Source organism: Bos indicus x Bos taurus, chromosome 1, assembly GCF_003369695.1.
Source record: "Bos indicus x Bos taurus breed Angus x Brahman F1 hybrid chromosome 1, Bos_hybrid_MaternalHap_v2.0, whole genome shotgun sequence".
Lineage (NCBI taxonomy): Eukaryota > Metazoa > Chordata > Mammalia > Artiodactyla > Bovidae > Bos > Bos indicus x Bos taurus.
Genome location: NC_040076.1, coordinates 69,225,271 through 69,244,212, shown reverse-complemented (window position 1 = coordinate 69,244,212; position 18,942 = coordinate 69,225,271). Strand labels below are relative to the sequence as shown.

The 18,942-nt window shown below is 51.1% G+C and overlaps 1 protein-coding gene across 1 annotated transcript in view; it reads left to right on the top strand.

The window, feature by feature from the left end:
- The first annotated feature begins 1,425 nt into the window (after positions 1-1,425).
- Positions 1,426-18,942, top strand: part of HEG1 (heart development protein with EGF like domains 1) — an 83,531-nt gene continuing 66,014 nt past the window's right edge. Inside the window, exon 1 of the mRNA XM_027536483.1 lies at positions 1,426-1,714. Coding sequence (XP_027392284.1) covers positions 1,441-1,714 — 274 coding nt within the window. The 5' untranslated portion in view covers positions 1,426-1,440. The remainder of the gene's footprint in view (positions 1,715-18,942) is intronic.

Below are 18,942 nucleotides of genomic sequence, written 5' to 3'. Positions count from 1 at the left end.
CATTACCCTCAAGGTGGGTCATGGGGCTCAGGGACGGCCACTGAGAGGAGCAGAGAATCAGGGTGGAGACAGGCCTGAAAGGGAAGTCCACTCTCATAGCTTCCCAAGCATCTGGTGGTCAGACAGGGTCCCCAGTAGAACTGACAAGCCTCCCAAGGAGCGCCAGCATTCATTTCAGTTGAGACATTGTCTGGATTATTGCAAATTCAAAATTGTGGGACCAGAATTAATGATGCCACATGGTCATTCACAGATAAATCACTTCATCTTTGGGTCTAGCTTCAGAATTTTGAGCAAATTATTCTCTTATTTTGAGCCTTTCTTTCTTCACCTAGAAATACAGAGGCTTAGTCTTACAATTTTACAGACATTTTATCCTTTATTTACCAAGAAAGTCTGTTTACATGAAATCTTTGACTCTTTCCCCTGAAGGTATCCATTTAGAATTTACGGATCCCTATGCATATTCTGTTTAATACGCGATCTACATCCCTTTGCCGGATAGAGTTTGCCCTAGGCCTGTCTGAATTCACAGTTTTCTTTTCCCTGCAGCCTCTTTGGGTGTCCTGACCATGACATTTCTGCAGAACTCTGATGTGAGCCAAAGGCAGTGGTGGGGTGGAGATGGAATCCAGGCTTGAGAGGGCGCGGGGAGCTGGGTAGGATGACTCTCCAGTTGGCTGAAGGGTGAAGTGTTAAGGCTTGGCCACCGCCAACTCAGCCGCAGCCCTGGGGGCCTGGAGGAGAAGTGGTGGTGGGTGGTGGGGACACTTCAAATTAATAAGGCTGGGAACAGGGCCACAGGTTCCACTGCTTTGCATATCAAAGCACTTTGTAGGATCTAGTTAGTGCTAATCACATTACCCAGTACCTGCTTCTCACCGATCGATTGTGCATTTAAGGAGTTGGGAAATTCTGGTTCCGGATTTGGAAGACTCGGGTTTTCTAAATTTTCTGCACATGGCAAGGCAATTCTAATTGGGGAAGGGAGGGCGTGTGTGCATGTGTGTGTCTGTGTGTGCGTGTCCGTGTCCGTGTGTGTGCGCGCGCCCAAGGTTGCCCTCTCCGAGGACCTCCCCCCGCGGTCCCAGGCCGGCGCTCGCGGCCCGGCCCCCGCCCCCTTCCTGCCCTCTCCCCGCCCCGGCCGGCCCGGCCGCGCTCGGTCGGTGATGTCAACCCGAGGAGGAGCCGCCCGCCCCGCGACCCGCCCGGGCTAATCAGCATGGAGCGGCGCCGAGGCCGCCTCCGCCGCGCCCGCCCGGCCCCCGGCCTCCCTCCCCCGGCTCCCCACAACTTTTGAGGCGGGGACCGCGCTCGCAGCCTCACTTCGCTCACTTCCCCGGCCCCGCGCGGCACCCGCCGCCCGCGTCCCTCGCACCCGCGGCCGCCCCGCGCCCGCCCCGCGCGCCGGGCATGTGAGCGCGGGCGGGCGCCGCCACCATGGCCTCGCCGCCGCTCCTGCTGCTGCTGCTGCCGCTGCTGCTGCTGCCGCCGCCGGCCGCCCCCGGGACACGGGGCCAGCCCTTCTCCCCGGCAGGCGCGGGGCCGGCGTGGCCGACCGAGTCCAGCCCGGGTCGCAAGCTGCCGCCGTCGCCCACGTCGCCCCCGGAGCGCCGCGGGCCCGCATCCCCCGGCCACCGCCAGACCGCCCCTGCGCCGGGCGCCGCGAGGCGGCCGGGACCCTCGAGCCGGGCCCCGCGAAGCGGGAGCGCGGGTGAGTGAGAGCAGGGGACGGGCGCCGAGCGAGCCTCGGGCTGGGAGCGTGGGCGCGCCCGGGGCCGCATCCCGCCGCCCTAGGCCCGGGCGACGCTCACCCCCGTGGGGGCTCCGCTTGGCCGGGCGCGCCGGGACTCTGCGGGTGGACCCGGAGGGAGGGCAGCGAGCCAGGAAGAGTGGTTTCCTAGACGCTTTCGCGGGAGGCTGGCCTGGGGGGTGTGGCCATCCTGTTGTCCCCCCACCCCCTTGGAGGAAAACTTATCTCCCATGGTGGACCCCGGATCCTGTATACACCCACCTTAAAAATAAAAGGAAAAACCCAAACCTCACAAAAAGCACTTCTCCCACTTCGGAGGTGATAACATCCGGCCAGCCCATTCCCCAATTCCATTTTTTTTCTATGGATGCAGAAATGGGCCTCTCTCGGTACAGAGCCTGACTTTCAAATTTAAATAACTGATTTTTTTTTTAAGGGTTCTAGCCTTAAGGATATTTGTAAAAGACAAAGGGTGTAGTTGGAAACCAAACACTCCACTGGCTCTCTGTAAAGCAGAGAGATCCAGGGACTGTGTGGAGGTGGGGGGTTCCAGGGCGAAGCCCTGTACGGCAGACCCCAACACAGGACTGTCCCCCAGCCTTTCCTCCCTTTTCTTTTCCTGATGAGCTGCGGCTTCATAAACGGCCACCGCCGCCGGTCCACTCAGAGAGGGATCTGCCTGCTCACCTCCAGACCTTTGTATCCAGTTCCTTCTTTGGGTCTGGAAGAAATGCTAAGGACCAAGTGGAATTCCAATCATAATACCATTGTGACCCCGGGAATGTCACCTCTTTTGATCTCGGTCTCTCCAACTGTGAAATGAAAGTAATGACCCTCGCTCTTCCCAGCCTCCTGGTGATGATGGGACAAAATGAAAGTAAAAATAAGTGGAAAGTTCTTTGAACAAAGTCAGCAATGCGGTGGTGTTAAAGCACTGCCTTCCCATGAGTGACACAAGGCGTCTGTTCTCTTGGGTTACCCAGAGAAGCCAGGTCACTTGGAGCACTAGGTACTGTCTTAGAGTTTAGGTGAAGGCTGAAGACAGGCTTCAACTTCCTAGTGGACACTTCATTTAAGTCTCTCATATCACACAGACTTCCTGGGATAGGACTTAGCTTACTTCATTGCACCTAGGGATGCTTCCTCTAATTAAATAAGCAAAAAGCTTAAAAAAAAAAAATCAGATCCTCAAGTAAAAACTCAATTTCACATTTATTAGTACTCTCATCATTGCAAATGCCTTGCCCTTGTGAACTTCTCCATCACGGGCACAAGATTGGGAAACTGAGAATCTGTAAAGGGAAGAGAGAGGGGAAAGAAGCTTCCAGAGACCCAAGAGACACACTCACTGGGACCCCAACTCTAGGTAACTTACAGCGCACATTGTTTTAAGTTCCACGGAAAGGAATCAAGAACATAAAAGAGAACATTTCCTGCTTTTCTCACACAAGGAAAGTAACCAGGAATACTGTGCAGAAACATATCAGTCTTCTAAATGAAAGTGGAGTACAGGAACTGAAAGCAGCTTTCTATGGCTGGAAGTCAGGCTTTCTTAGCTGTAGGGTCCTGTCTTGTTCATGGATGGATGGGAGGGATGCTGACTTGCCAGGGACCTGAATGGGTGAGACTGGTATAGAAGTCTCCTTCCTTCTCTTGTGGCTGAGAATCCTCACATATCACATAGAGCTCAGTGTTACAGGAGAGGGACAGTGGAGGCAGCTGGCTTAGGGGACTCAGCAGGTGAGAGCTGGGGCTGATCTCCCTTGCTGGTCAGGGACCCCTGGCACCGTAGATGATCCACGCTTCCTCACAGGCGTGGCGGGTAACTCTGCTAGTCTTGACTTTGCAACCTTTCCAGTTGCAAAGATTCCTTTGGGGAGGTGAGAGCAAAGGAGGTTTCAGATGCGTGGTGGCTCTAGAGGCACGCACATGAGAGCCACAGAGAGCAGCTAGGCAGGAGCTGGGGGCATCCCAAACTTCTCTGACCTGAGAGGATCTCCCCTGTTCCTCCTACCCCTCCACAGAGACCAGCCGAGGAGTGTCTGTGCTTCAGTTGAGCTCAGGCTGGCTCTCAGGTGGAATGTAAGGAAGGTGAGAGTAGAAGAGAGGAAATTGATTACCTATTGAAAACTAATAGAAGCTACTGATACAGCTGAGGATTCAGGCGGGACTTGTACTTCTTTTCTGGTGGTGGCTCAGACAATGTCACTTAGAGGGAAAAAAGAAACAATGAACAAGAAACTTGCATCAAGTGATTTTCAGTGAGTTTGAGTTACCTAGTAACCTCTGAGATTTTCTTTGGACCTTTTTTGATCGGCCACTGTGTATCACAAGGTACAATCAGTTATTTCCAAAGCAGGCAAGTCTCAACGCTGGAAGGGCCTCTGGAGGCCCTGTGGTCCACACACTATCCCATTTGGATGTCTGCCCTCTCTGCACCCCTGACAGATGGACAGCCAGTATCTGCACCAGTGCTCTTGTGTTTGGGGAGATGCTTGCTGCTGCTGGTTATGAGCCCTGAGTCTTACAAATAAGGTGCTTCAGTGGATTGTTGGGGAAACTGCCTGCAGCCCCTTGTGTTGTGGGGATGTTGGTGGTCAGTGCCTGGTCCTCGTGGCCTGGGCTTCCAAATACGGTGTCAACGGAGGGACCAGAGATGTCCTTTTCTTCCCCGGGGCCATTTCTAGCCCCTTTCCTCTTGGCAGAGTTCAAGGTTCTCACTGTTGAGTGATTGGGCTTGCATTCTGTGGGTTGTTAGCCTGCTTAGACCACAAGTCCCTGGCCGGCAGCTCTGCCCTGCTTCCCGTTTGTGTGGCCTTTGTTAAACTTTTGCGCCCACCTGTCACCCGCAGGCTGTTCAGCTCAACTTGTTGCTGGTGTTTCAGCCCGCGGAGATAGGATGCCAAGTCCTCGAGGTTTCCTTTCTCTTGCTTTTCTTTTTTTTTTTTTTAACAACTTGGGGTTTCCAAGCCACAGTTTTAAGCGGAGTGCTTAAGTTTATACACTGACTTTTGCAGTCCGTATGCCAGGCTTTAATTGTGAGATCCGCAAATGAGAGTGGGGGTTGGGAGAGGAGGCTTAAGTCATAATGAAAATCAATGCAGAAGGAAAGAACTTTCCCACCCAAAGGGGAAATGACGCTGAGGAGCTGAGCAGCCAACCCAAGGAATAATAATCGTAGAAAAATGCAGTTCCCTAGAGTAAAGGAAGCACAGTGAGCCCAGCCCCTTCTGGGCTGTTAACATAGCTGTCCCCTGAGTGGCTGTAACTTTGCGGGCCAGCTGGTCATTCAGCTTTAGCTGGGGGGAACTCTTACACTGTGCAGTGAAGACCCAAGCTGGGCAGGAGGCAGCCCCCAGGGAAGAGAGAGGGGCTTCCCTTCAGAACTGTCCTGGCTGGGACGGGTGGTGGTGGTGGTGGGGATTCCTGAGCAGCCCTGTTGCTTTGATGGGGGGTACCCCAAATAGAAGGAGAGGTGTGGGGAAAGGGACTCACCCTGGCCCGCGTGTGTTTAAAAGCCACATCCTTTTAACCTCATGCGTGCAAACACTAAACTGCTGTTTCCTGCCCCAGTGGTGTGGGCAGGGTGAGAATGAAAGGTGTTTGCTGCCCAGCTGGGCAGTTACTGCACCCCTGGTCCTGGAGCGGGGGCGGGGAGGAGCCTGTGCCCTCCCAGTGATTCCCCTCTGCCTACCAGCAGCCCTGCCCAGGTGGCTGAAAACGGCCTTCTCGGAACTGGCGTGTTGTCTCAGCCGCTCAGAAGGAAAGCAAAGCCCCTATGGCAGTTGCAGTTTCTGAGTCCTTGGTGTCTCCTTCAGTGGCTGCCCTCTGCCCCACCTGCTTTTGTGCGAACAGAGGTTTCAGCTGCAGTAAATGTCCCTCCTTTCAAGAATCCTGGGGAAGGAAGCAACAGGAAAGACAGTTTCACTCCCTCTTTGACTTCTAGTCTTTGAGCAGCTGTGTGGTGGGAACTTTCGCATTCATCATCCCATTTAATTCTCAAAATAACCCCCACGAGGGATATTATTGCCCTTTTATAGTTGTGGAAACTGAAGCCTGGTGATGTTAGATAAGACATGTAAAGGGAGGAGGAAGAATTGAAATCGATTTGACCAGATCCATTTGCTCTTTCCACAATTATCATGTAGCCTGAGTTTTCTCATCAGTAAAATGGGGTGAGAGTTGTCTCGATCACTAAGATCCTCTCCAGCGTATCATCCTTCTTCCTTGGTCCCTTGCTCTCACCCTTTTTTAGAGAATAGGGAGTAGGATTGGGATGAGGAGGTGGCAGGGGTAATGGGGACAACCTGCAGAGTAGAGATTCTAATGAAAGAAGGTGGGATCATGAGCCTTTCTACACGTATAAAATGGTATTTTATATATAGATTGTGAGTTACACCCTGCTTATATGCCAGTCCATAGGTTATTGGTGCTAGAGGTAGCTACATTCGATAGCAACCAAACTGAAATGAATTGGTGATGTTCTTAACGGGCTCTCCAGGAACAAGGCTGATACTCTGAGGCCGTGTTATGAATACCCATTCAGTAGGAGGAGACATCAAATGGTACCTCATTCAGAGGCTGTAGAATTGTTTCTTTTTTCACATCTATGCCCTCTTCTACCCACTTACCATACATCTTGCTTAGACCAAAACAAAGATGTTTCTGTCCTATCTTCTCCCTCTTCTTTTGTCGGAGTGTGGTATGTGACTGTGTGCGTCACATTCGATTGATCTGTAGATCAGAAAATATGTACAGAGCCCTTTCTCTGTGTGAGGAGCTGCGGCAGGTCATAGGGAGGGTGTGTGCACCTGGGGTACATGCAGTCTTGTTGGAGTGCAAATACCAATGTCTAAAAAGCGAAATGATGGTGCAAGAGTGCTTCATTGCTGACGCAGTGTCATGGGACAATCATACTGACCCTTAGGTATGCTGTGGATGGAGACAGCCTACAACGTGCAGAAGTGGAGAGACAGCTGATGCGGGCAGTCCAGGGGGACACGATAGAGAGAAGGAAGGAGTTGCCTGAATATGGATAGACAGACGGGGAGGCTACTGACATCAGCAAAATCCCAAACACGAAACACTGAAGATTTTTTTTTTTTAATGCAGCTTCTTAACAGCCAAGAAGATGGGAGAGAGGACCTGGGGAGACTAGTTAGACTCTAGTATAACTGGAGTCATTGAAGACAGGACTGGAAAGGAGGACCGGGTCATGTTGGGAAGGCTTTCGAGGCCTTCTGAAGGCGTCTGTGTTTGTCTCATCCACAGTGAGGAGGCCCCTGAGGGCTTGCGAGGAAGAAGCAGTATTGTTTTCTTGTTGCGTGTTCACACATGCTTGGTGCTGGGGCCCATGAGTGAATCACATACACATCTGCCCATACTACCGCCCAGCAGTCATGTCAGAGATACTGGAATGTTGATGGGCAGTATATCCCAGATGCTGGGAGGAAAAGGCTGAGCAGGGCTAGAATGGAGTGAGCGGAAATTGAAAGGGAGCGATGCAAGAACCCATGCAGGAGAAGGTGGTGACCACCTGGCTGCGGGGCTGATGGGCGCACAGTGGACAGAGGAGCTGGTTTCCATCAGCTGAAGTGCCTTTGCTGTAAAGACTGTAGCCTGCCCCAGTGGGTGTCTTTCGCGGACAGCTGAGGATGCAGACCTGAGCTCAGATGAGTTCAGGGCTGATTCAGCCTGGCGGGTGAGCCTGAGCAGCAGTGAACACCCCAGAAGAAGAGAAAGCCAGCTCTGACCTGATGGAGAAAGTCCAGCGTAGATGGTGAGAAAGCAGCAGCGCCTGGCAAGGGACCAGGCAGGCCTGAGGGCAGCATGAGAGCTGGGCAGCTTGGGGCTGGCTGTGGAAGGGCAGGTGATTTGAGTCAGTGCCCACTGTGGGCATACAAAGCTGTGAAGGAACACGTAAGCTGACATTAGTTGCTGAGTCTTGTCTCATCTGTACACTGTCTCAGTTGGAAGGAAAGGGGGGATGGGGAGAATGAGGCCTGAGGGAAGAAGGCAGATGTTGGCCTCCCTGGGCAAAGTTCAACAGTGACGTCAAAGAGGAAGGTCAGAGACCTGGGGCCCTTGATTCCCACCCCAAATCATCGTTGACTGCCCCATCCTCCCGAGACAGGAGTTGGCGATACCATCCACCTAGTTACTTAAAGGAGAAGCCGAGAAGCTACCCTCCATCCTCTTTGTCCTGACCCTCTACATTTTGGTGTGCGTGTGCAGTGGTGGGGGGCAACTCCAGTTGCTTTTGTTTCAGAACTATATCCCCAAACCGCCTTCTTCATCTCTGCTGTTCTTTTGTCCTCCCTGTGTCTACTCAGGCTCTCCCTCTACTCTGTGCTCCCAGGAGCCAGTGATTTTCTTAAATGTACTTCCGGTAACCTCGCTCTTGGGCTGAACCCCTCACTCTCAACCCTCCATGGGCTTTCTGTTGTGCTGAGAATAAATCTACACCCCCTGGTAGAACCCAAGATCCGCGGGTCTGACCCCACCAGCTCTCCGGCTTCTCACACCACTCCCCATCCTAACCCCCAGATCACTGTTTGTACACACCCAGCCCCTTCCTGTCCTGGAGACGAGGCGCAGGTGTCTCCAGCTGTAATGGCGCCTGCCTTGCAGGCAGAGGGAGCAGCCTGTGCGAAGGCCCCAAGGCCAGAAGCAGCTTGCTGCCTGTTTCGGGATGGAGAGACGGGAGGCCACAGTGGCCCGGGTCATGTGGGGCCATGGGAGGGCGGTGAGGAGGGCAGACTGTCTTCTAGGCGCCAGGAGGGGTGTTACGCCGGGGAGTGATGTGGAGAATACGCTGCGGGGAGCCAGTGGCTCTGAATGCATACTTGTGAGCCCACGTGAGCTACTGCTCTGTGGGAGGAAGTGCAGATTTTACTCATGTTTGTTCCCTAGTGCCCAGCGTGGGCCCTGGCATAGGGAGCATCTGCCTGGCCTCAGGCCACCCTCTGCCCCAGTGCCACCGCAGCAGCACCCGCACACCGCATGCTCTAGGGCTCCTCTTGTAAGATCTCTTCAGGAGCCGGCAGGTCCCCAGAGGCTGCTCAAGAGGGACATGCGCCTTTGAGCTGTATTTTGGTTTGGGGTACTTGAATGTCATGTTGTTATTCTGTCACATAAGCGTGTCTGAGGAAAGCTTAAGGTCAGATGGTATAGGCAGCAGGTAAGGCTCTGTGTTCTTAGTTCCTGGGCTGGAGAGGAGGCTCTGAATCCATTGGAGACCCTGAATAAGAGCCACCCCCAATCTCTGGGCAGGGAAGGAGCTGGGTTGCCGGAGGCAAGGACATGGATTTGTTAAGTTTGACAAGTTTCTGCTTAATGTCTTTGATAAGTTGGGAGATGAAGACCAGGGAGGAAGATGGGTGATGAGAGGAGGGCAGAGGCCGAGGTCAAGCTCTCCAGCTGGCCCTGCGCCATCCTGGGCGTCTGAACAGAGGCTCACACAGGAGGAAGGAGCAGCAAGAATCTGGAGGAGAGACACCCAGTTGTAATCTGGTGGGATGTTGTTCTTTGGGTGAGGTCCTGACTCGTGATTACCGAGTGTCAGGCCAGTATTGACAACCACTGTTTCCCATCCCCAGCTTCAACGTGGGAATGAGTTTTACTTCTGACCTCTGGGGCTACCGCTCCCTCTGGGTGAGACTTTTTCTGGGATCATCTTTTGCCAGGGTGTGGATGAGAGCCTTGCGGGCTTTGCAGTCATGGACCTGGGGAGGTCCCGGCTTGGAGGTCAGACAGACTCAGTCCCAACCCTAACAGTGCCTCTGGCCAGCTGTGGGGCCTTGCTGTGGTATTCAGCCTCTGTGTGCCTTCAGTTTCTCATCTGTCAAATGGGCTATTAATAGGCCCCTGCTCAGGGAATAGAGTGTCATGATCCCCTAGAGAGCAGATGCGAGTGCCTGGGCAGGAGAGCTCTATAAATATCGGCCATGATGACACTCCCTAACCTAGGCCTGTTCACACTGACCGTTGTACTGGTGGCAAGGCCACCTTCACCTCCAGGTTCAAGGTGCCTTCCAAGGACCTCTGTTACCTGATTCTCTCTCACCCTAGACCCCTGCCACTCTCTCCTGTGGTCTTCTAGAACTCTCTCTCTCCATCCTTAGCTTCAGATGCAGAGAGGAAAGAGCAAGATTTGAAGTTGGAAAAACTCAGTGCGACAGTCCTTGCTTACAGTCATCTGAGGAGACCAGGTTAACACACATGAAGCGATTAGGATTCAACAAAACAGCATGTAAGGTGTGCCTGACTCCAAAACATTAGGCCTTTGAAAGTAGTCGTAGTTGGGCCTCTGTGGCCCGTGAGCATTCTTCTTCAGGTCAGAACCTTTGGACGTTACTGACACACACCTCCAAAGTGTTTGAAGGAGTTGGGAGCCACTTCAGAGCTGGTTTGTGGGGCGCAAGCAACTGGCTGCAGTTATACCTTCTCCCAGATCCAAAATGGGTTCAGCTTATCTCCATCTCTTATATTAGAATGGGCCTTGAATTTGTGTCTGTTTCCAAAATAATCTAACCCCTTTATCAAGGGATGAAAAATTGCTGTTATCTAGGAAACTCCAGAGAATATTCTGCAGGCTCTGTTGAAAATTAGGGAATTTTTAGAAAAGAGCTCTAGCCGTGACAGCACTGTTGAAATAAGTGTGGTCTCAATGGGACCTCCTTGAAGGGGATCCGCCTCTGGGGAGGTGAATTCTTGTGGTTTGCTAGGAATTATTTATAGTATCGTCACGCCTTGCGGTGATAGAGTGCCGCTGTCTCTAGCCGCTTGGAGGGCTGGAAAGACAGATACCAGGGGTCGCTCAAGTGCTCTGACGGGGTCAGAGAACTTCTGCTCTTAACCCCTTCACTTTCTAGGTCTTTCTAGGTATGGGGCACTGGGCAGACACCTAATGTCTCTGGGTCTTACTGTCCTTAGGTTAAAAATGAAGATAATAATGTCTATTAATGCTTCCCTGACAAGGCTTTTGAGGAGAAGCAAATATAATTATGACTGTGAAAGCATGTTTAAATGTAGACATATCAAGTAATGAGTCATAATATAATGAACTTACGGGGACCTTGGGCAAGGCTTTTTGTCTCTGAGCCGTTGTCCGTATCTGTAAAACGGAGGTGATAACACCAGTTGTGTCTGCCGCACAGTGTGGTTGTAGGGGGTGAAGTGGATCCATGCACATGGATGAGCTTTGTAAATGTGTGTGCTGCATGTGAGTTAGTCATTGATGCTTCAGGGGGACACATCGGACATTGTTACTACTCTTAAGTGAGGTAGGGCTCCATGGAGAAGGTAGATGTGGGAGGATAAGGGAAAGGTGGAGAGGAGGTAGAGGAAGGAAGAACATTCTAGAAAACCTCGGTGGCCTTTTTCAAGCCTCTGTCTATCCTCTAAGCTAGCACTGGCTGAATAGCTTCTCCCCGTCTCTGCCTCTCCCACCAAATGGGATATCCCTCACAGCCCTGCTCTCAGCCTTTTCCCTCCAACTCAGTGCAGTAACGTTTATCGGGCATCTCCTGTGAGCCACAGTCTCTCACAGCGGACACAGACATAGGATCATGTAAGTTACAATTGTATAAAAGAGTGAAACAGTAGTGTTGAGGGAGGGAGTTGTCTCTGGGAAAGCTTCCTGGAGGTAGCAGTCTCTGGGCTGGGCATGAGAAATGAGTCAGATTTTGCCAGAAAGCCGAGGGCAAGAGAGTGGGGTATTCTAGGTAGGAGGATGACAGGAAGGAAGGCTTGGAGAGGAGACAGCAGGGCTTCACCTGTTTTCACTGAGGGGGTGGTTCCCATACAACCTGTCTTCTCTGTAGAAACCCAGTTCCATGCCTTCAGCCAGCAGTCAGACATTCACACATTCATACACGTTTATCCTGCTTCACTTCCAACACCTCAGATAGCAGTCATAAATGCAGACAGGTCGCCCTTTCACTCCCCTGGACCTGGCCTCCCCTCGCCTGATAATGGTCCTGTTAATCTCTCCAATGCACGTTGAAAACCCCCGTCATCTTTGTTTCGCTGCCTTTTCTCACTCACGGGTAATCATTGTGGACTCTTCCCTCCCTTCTTTCCTCCCATCCTCCTTCCTCCCTTCCTTCCTTCCTCCTCCTGAATCCCATCACTTGTTAATCAGGTGGAATTAAGTTCACATAACTCCATTCTGATGGTGGGCGACCCGAGCTGTTGTGGTGTGTCATCCCACTTGGGCAGTGAAGCTGCAGTGTGGAGCCCGGGTCCCTTGGAGGGCGTCCTGGAAGCCGGAGGTCTGCCTCAGCCCTTTCCCGCTTTCCCATTCACAGGTGTCTTTGTTTTGCTTCTTCCTTTTCTAACCTTCATTCTTTATTTCCATCGTTTTGATCAGTCTTTCTTTGGAGTTGGACAGACCTGGGTTGATGTCCAGGGCTTCTACTTGCCATGTAACCTTGGCCAGTTTACTTATCTCATTGCACCTCAGTGTCTTTATCAGAAAACAGGGATATTAACGGTGCCTACCTCCCAGGGCTGCCAAGAGGATTAACTGGGACGGTCCCTGTGAAGTGCTGGCACGTGCCTGCTGGAAGCCAGTGCTCCCCTCATCTGGGCTGCTGTAATAATAACCAATAATTACCCTACTCCGGTGGACTTCTTTAAAAAAAATTCTCCCTAGCTTTATCTCTCCCTCCCTCTGTAAATTTCTCCCCTTTGTCTTATTTCTCTTTTCAGCCCCATTCCTTTCTTCTCCCTCTAGTTTTCTTTGTTCTTCACTGGCTATGGCAGGTGATTTTTCAAGTGTTGCTTATATTTGAACCGAGTATCAGGTTTCTCAATCTTAATTTTAAAAGGCTGCTAGTAAACTTTTAATTCATCTCCCAAAATAGATTTCCCTTTGCCCCTGCGGGCTCCCAGTGGGCCCACGCCGAGCCCCCCACCCTGGTCCCATGAGAGGCAGTGACCGCGGCGACCACCTCTTCTCTTCTTCAGTCCAGGCCTCAACGTGGGTCTGATGTGTACATTTTCTAACCTGTAAACTTTCCAGACAAATGATGCTTCTCTGGTTTCCTCCGAGGCCTGACCACCTCTCTCAGGCCGGTGGAGTAACGGGACTGCAGACTGTGTAAAGGCACCGGCGTCTGGTTCAGTTCGCCCGCCGCCCCGGTAGCGCCCAGGCTTCCTGCCCCCTCCCCATGCCTCTCCCCCTTCCTCCTCGGAACCAGGATGTTTTCCTTGCCTCTTTATTGTTTCGCTAACCTGGCAGGCCTCCTTTGGTGGAGCTCTGCCACCAGGCTTCCTCTCTGGGTGTGAGCGAATGTCAGAGTGAACACGTGGGAGGCAAGGAGGCCGGCTCCCCACCCCGAACCTTCACCTCCAGGCGCCGCTTGCTTCTGCCTCTTTCTCAAAACGGCATCTTTGCTAAGGAGCCTCCGTTTCGGCTCCTCTGTGCATGTTTATTTTTCAGAGGGTGAAGCGGGACAAAGAACACCAAGGCACAAGGTATACAGGCTCCCTGCAGAAAGCCTTTTGTTTACTTATATAATCAATGGGAATCTTCTGACCTTTGTCCTTCTAAAGGTCTTGTTCCCCCCTTAAACCTATAGAATTATTTTTAAAGCAAGGAGCATGAGGTCACACCAAGGTCCTTCATCTTTCATTCCTGCCTGGATAGGCAGCCTCTTTCCTTAGCACCCCCAAGGCCACCTCAGGGGCGATTCCCTCTCTGGAAGCCTGATCCCAGTCCCGGGTGGGCTCCAGGTCAGGCGGACTCCCGGTCAGTCCCGCAGGCCTGCCTTTGTCCCCGGAGTACGGTCAGCTGGACAAAAGCCGACTCTTTCACTGGGAGGGGAGAATAATGTGCCTTGTAAAGTTCATGCTTCTCATGACAGGAGGCCTTTCCAGGGGAATCTTTTTAAAAAATCACATCATCGGATCTTGAGTCCAAACACTTCTCAATGTGTATGGTTTTTCTTGGGGCTGCTCCTTTCAGGGTAAGAACAAGGAAGGAAACGAAACTCCCCGAGAGCCCTGGACAGTCCCGATTGAGAGCTGAGTCTTTTGTTCACACAAACTCATTTGGCTCCTAAACGTCCTCCACCCAGAATCATTACATCCGCAGCAGCATTTCAAAACACTGCCCAGAGTGGCCCAGCTGAGCAGGCGGCTGCCTTGCTGGTGAGATTGCAGCCACCCTCCCCCCACGCCCCCAAGGTTCCTGCCGGCTCCAGAGTATCCCGCCACTGGCCATCCGGCCTGAAATCCCCCTCATCTGGAGGATTCCTGGGGTGCAGGCATGAGGCCACCAGGGCCCTGCTGTGGAAGGCCTGGGATTGGAGGAGGGGGCAGTAGCCGGGGAGGGAGGGTGGGGTTCTGGCCTTAGCTCCGCACCTTCCAAACTCCCCCAGCACCCGCTCTGCCTCACTGGGCCACCATCTCAGCAGCATCAGAGGGATTTATTTCCATGGTTCAGCTTTCTTGAAGCTCCTTGACACAAGATTCCAGTGTCTTGTGTGTGGTTGAAGCTCAGTAAACATACGTATTTTTTTATTGTGAAAAAATATGTCATGTGACTTCCCAGTGGCTCAGTGGTAAAGAATCCACCTGCCAGTGCAGGAGACGCAGGAGACGTGGGTTCGATCCCTAGGCCGGGAAGATCCCCTGGAAGAAGAAATGGCTCCTCACTCCAGCATTCTTGCCTGGAGAATCCCATGGACAGAGGAGCCTGGTGGGCTACAGTCCATGGGGTTGCAGAGTCGGACATGACTGAGTGAGCACACGCACCATATGTAGTATAAAATTTACCGTGTTAAGTGTACCATTCGTTGGCATTCATCACATTCACAGTGGTATACAACCATCACCACCACTCATTCCCAGAACTTTTTCATTTTCTAAACAGAAACTCATCCTATTCCTCCCTCCCTCCGGCCCCTACTAACCTCTATTCTGCTTTCTGTCTGTATGACTTTGTCTGTTCTAGGTACCACAAAGCAGCAGAATTATGTAGTATTTGTCGTTTTGAGTTTGGCTCGTTTCACTTACCATGATGTTTTCAGGTCTCACCACGGTGTACCGTGTGTCAGAGTTTCTGTCCCTTGTGAGGCTGAGTAATATACTGTCGTATGCGTGCACCACATTCGTTTATCCGTCTACCTGATGACGGGCACTTGGTCTGCTTCCACATTCTGGCTACTGTGAATAACGCTGCTGGGAACATGGGTGTACACGTATCTGGCATCTTGATTCCCTGCTTTCGGTTCTTTTGTATAGATGCCTAGCAGTGGGATTGCCGGATCGTATGATAATTATATGTCTCCATTTTTGAGGAATCACCAAACCATTTTCCACAGTAGCTACACCCTTTTCTATTCCCTCCAGCAAAGCACCAAGGGTCCCAATGTCTTCGTATCCTTGCTAAAACTTCTTGTTTTTCATTTTGTTTGGATAATCTCTATCCTATTGAGTGTGAAAGTAAACATATTTTTAAAACTCATAAATGCCACTGACTGAATTGTGGATTTGGAACTGTTACCGCTCCTCTTGGGCCTCAGTCCCGTCATGTGAGGGCCAGAGTAGTTGGTTGCTGGGGTCCCTGAGGACAGAGATCACCTCTGAAGAGGGATAAGGGCACCAAAGACCACACAGCCAAATTCCCAACTTCCCAGAACAAATAACAGCCCTTGGGTGCTAGCTAGTGAAACAGGTCACGCACCATACACTACATAGTCTGGGAAGAGCTGGCTGAGCTTCTCTCAGTCCTGACTGGTGTTCACGTAGGTGCGTTCATTAGGAAAGACGCTGGAATGAAAGAACTGACCTCTAGTCTCCACTCTGCCACGTACTGTCTGGGTTATTCTGGGCAAGTGACCCCAATACTGAGCCTCAGTCTTTTCTTCTGTAAAATGGGGTAAGAATTCCTATGCTACTGCACTCTGTCAGGATCTAATAGGATAATTTAGCCCCCTCCCCCAAAGTTATCCCATAAAAAGTACTTTGCAGATTGTGAATGTGTGAGATTTCTTGATAACATCTCTGAGAATAGGAGCCTAGTTTCCTTCTCCCTTAAAGTTCTTGTGAACAATGTCCTCCTCCTCTTGTGGTTTCCAGCCCAAGGAATTAAAAAGAGAAGGGGCTCACAGTCTCTCTCTTTTAAAGTCTCATTTCTTCCCTCCCTGTGTGAGCAATTGAGTTTTAGGAAAGTCTTTGAAAATTACAAAGAAACTGCCATCAGAGTTTTAAGAAGCCACGTCGGCACATACGACTGTGCAGATCCAGGCACCCAGCTCCGCAGCACTCTGAAGAGCGTTCCCCAAGCTGAGGATCCCAAAAAAGGGGGCAGGAACGGGGAATCCCACAGCTGACTGTGGTCAGGACTCAGTGTCTTATTGACCTCCCAGAGCCTCTCCCTGGGGAGCTTTAACCCCTAGCCATCTGACCTTCACCTTCCATCTTCCAAGCATCACTCAGCAAAGTCCTGGGAACTTCGGTTGACTCTCTCTGGCCTTTTTGCAGCCCTGCTGACTGTGGCCTCTGTCTGCTATATCTCTGCACACACTGCCTTCCTGACTCCTGCTTTCAGTGTCATCCTGTCCTTCCCTTGTCATCTGTGTCTCTTTCACTGGCTCTCCTCCCACCCAGTTCTAGTTCTCCCCTCAGTTCAGTCCTTTCCCTGCCTTCCCCTTCACCTGCCGCCCCTCTGCCCTTCCTCCTGATCACCCGTCCCACATCTTAACTGCCTGTCATACATTTCCACCTGGAAGTCATAACATCATCCCAGACTTCATATTTTGAAAAAGGGCTTTTCTTCTCTTATAAATTCATCCTCCATCTCACCACTACTCCTTCTTTGTTACCATCCTTTTCGTTACCCGTGAAGTTCATCTCTGAGTTAGAAGCTAATTTAGATGTCCTCTTGTTCAGTCTTCCAGCTAATAACACTCAGCTGCTGCCAGGCCAAGTCTGTCTGATGCCAGAGCCCACGTGATAGGCACTGTCTTGCTGCTCTTAGAAGCAGGGAGTGCAGCTGGGCTTAAGGCTACAGGTTGGAGGCCGGTGAGACTTCCTCTGGCCCTGCTCGTTGGTTAGTGCCTCGAAGGCCCAGTGTCACCGAATAGGCTGAGGTGTGATGGAAGGAGACCTGCGTTGACTGTTTTCCCTCTGCTGTTGAGCTGTGACCTTGAACAATCAACTTTACTCCTTAGTCTCCCTCATGTGCCATGACACCCGCTTGACCAGCTGTCACGTGTGTTGAGTGAGATAACACAGGTGAAAACACTTAGCACCGTGGCATGAGATCTGAATCTAAATGGTGGGAAACGAACATAAAGCACTTGTGCTTCAACTCTGTGCCCCAGAAGCAGAGGGTGTAGCCGGCAACACTTGACTTGGGGCGGCTGCAGCAGTAGGTGGTGCCTCGGGGGCGGGGGTGGCTGGGCCGCCTGGAGGAAATTGCCTCTGTGGATGACACGGGAGGCTCTCCACACACACCCACTCTGCTGCTCAGGAACAGTGCGAGCCAAAAACCCTCAAATCAGGGGGTTGGGGGGTGAGGAGTTGACTCTGTAGCAGCTGCTAATTAGGAAATGCTACTCCCAGGCAGTGCTAGCACCCCTGATGATCCTGGTTCACAAACAGATGTTTTGGAACATTAAGACATTACAGAAGTGGAAGTTGTCAACTTGGGAAAAAAATAAAACAGGCAAAGCAGTAAAGCTCTCTTGTTAATGTAATCTCCATTCATGGTACAAGGGAAAGTGATGGCCCGACACCAGGAGCTGAGCACAGAGGGAAGGATGCTAATTTCCAATTCCAGAGACAGCTGGGAAATGACCATCTAAATTCTACTATGAGGCTGGTCGTGTGGCTCAGTTGCCACAGGATGTGAGTGGGGTTTGAGTAATCACCTCTGACCCCGCCATGGAGAGGGATGGGTGAGGTGAGGAGTGCCAGCCCCCCTGCGCCTCGGGGCGCCCCTTCCCACCCAGAGGCTGCGCCCGTGCATCTGGTGGGGCAAGCCTCTTCTGCTCACTGGCTGGCTGGCCCAGGCTCCGCGGCCTGAGGCATACCTTCTTTCTTTCTCGGATTCCTCTTCTCCACCAAGAAGAGCAGCTTTCTGGATACCTGCCCCTGCATGTGGTGGGTTCCTGTAGAGTCCTGTTCACTTTACTCTGAATCGCTCTCCCACTGAGATTTTTACACCTGCGCTAAATAAGGAGCACACCTCAGGCAAAATTTAGCCACAGGAACCCTGAACAACCCAGGGCTTCTGTAAGAAGTTGTCCTTGGACTTCAGTAAATATTTTAGCACTTGACTCATTACTTTTCCTGAGATAGAGCCTGGAATGGTGCAAAGCACTTAACGATCACAATCAAGACCTTGAATAGCAGAGAGGGTGGGCTGGGCTCTGCCTGCCCCCACTACGTGGTTAGTGAATCCCTTTTCTGAGAAATAGTTCATATGCAATAAAAGGAGTAGAGATACCTCCAGAGTTAAGCGGGGGGCAGTGGGATACTGTTCTTTGGGAATCCCAGGCCAGGGACATCAGGGGCTTGTTTTATAAAATTTTATTTTTATTTTTATCAAACTTCTGCGTGGTTTAAAGATTGAGTATGTTTTACATGGCTATTATAAAAAACACTGACCACTCCTACCATTATCATTTTCTGCTTCCCACTTTCAGCCCTTTTAACTGATTTTTTAAGGAATTATGTCCATATCTCTAAGTAGCATGCTTATGTCCCTGTTTATTGATTTTTTTTTTTTTTTTTTGGTTTTGGTTTTAGGCTACAATCATTGATTTCTCTTGGTGGAAATTTTATATCATTCCAAGCTCTACCAGTTTTACTCTTTAGGGTGAGCTTTAAAATGCATTTTGACACAGCTTAGTTATGTTTCTCCTGCACAACATGACTCTGATCGTCCCCCCTGACTTATGTTATGTTTACTCTGTCTTGTCTTCTTAATCCGACCAATGAGAAATTGCTGTTTTATAAATTCAGTGCTTCTTAGGTTTTACGCACATATTTACCATTTGCTTTGCTCATTATTTCTTGTACCTTATAGCTTTCACCTAAAATTGCTTTTTCTGCTACTTGAAATAAATTCTCCATCATTTCGTTTAGTGGACGTAGTTGATTAACCCAAATCTGACTGAGAATGTTTCTGTTTTGAAAGATAGTTTCAAGACAGTTTTCAAATATAATTCTGT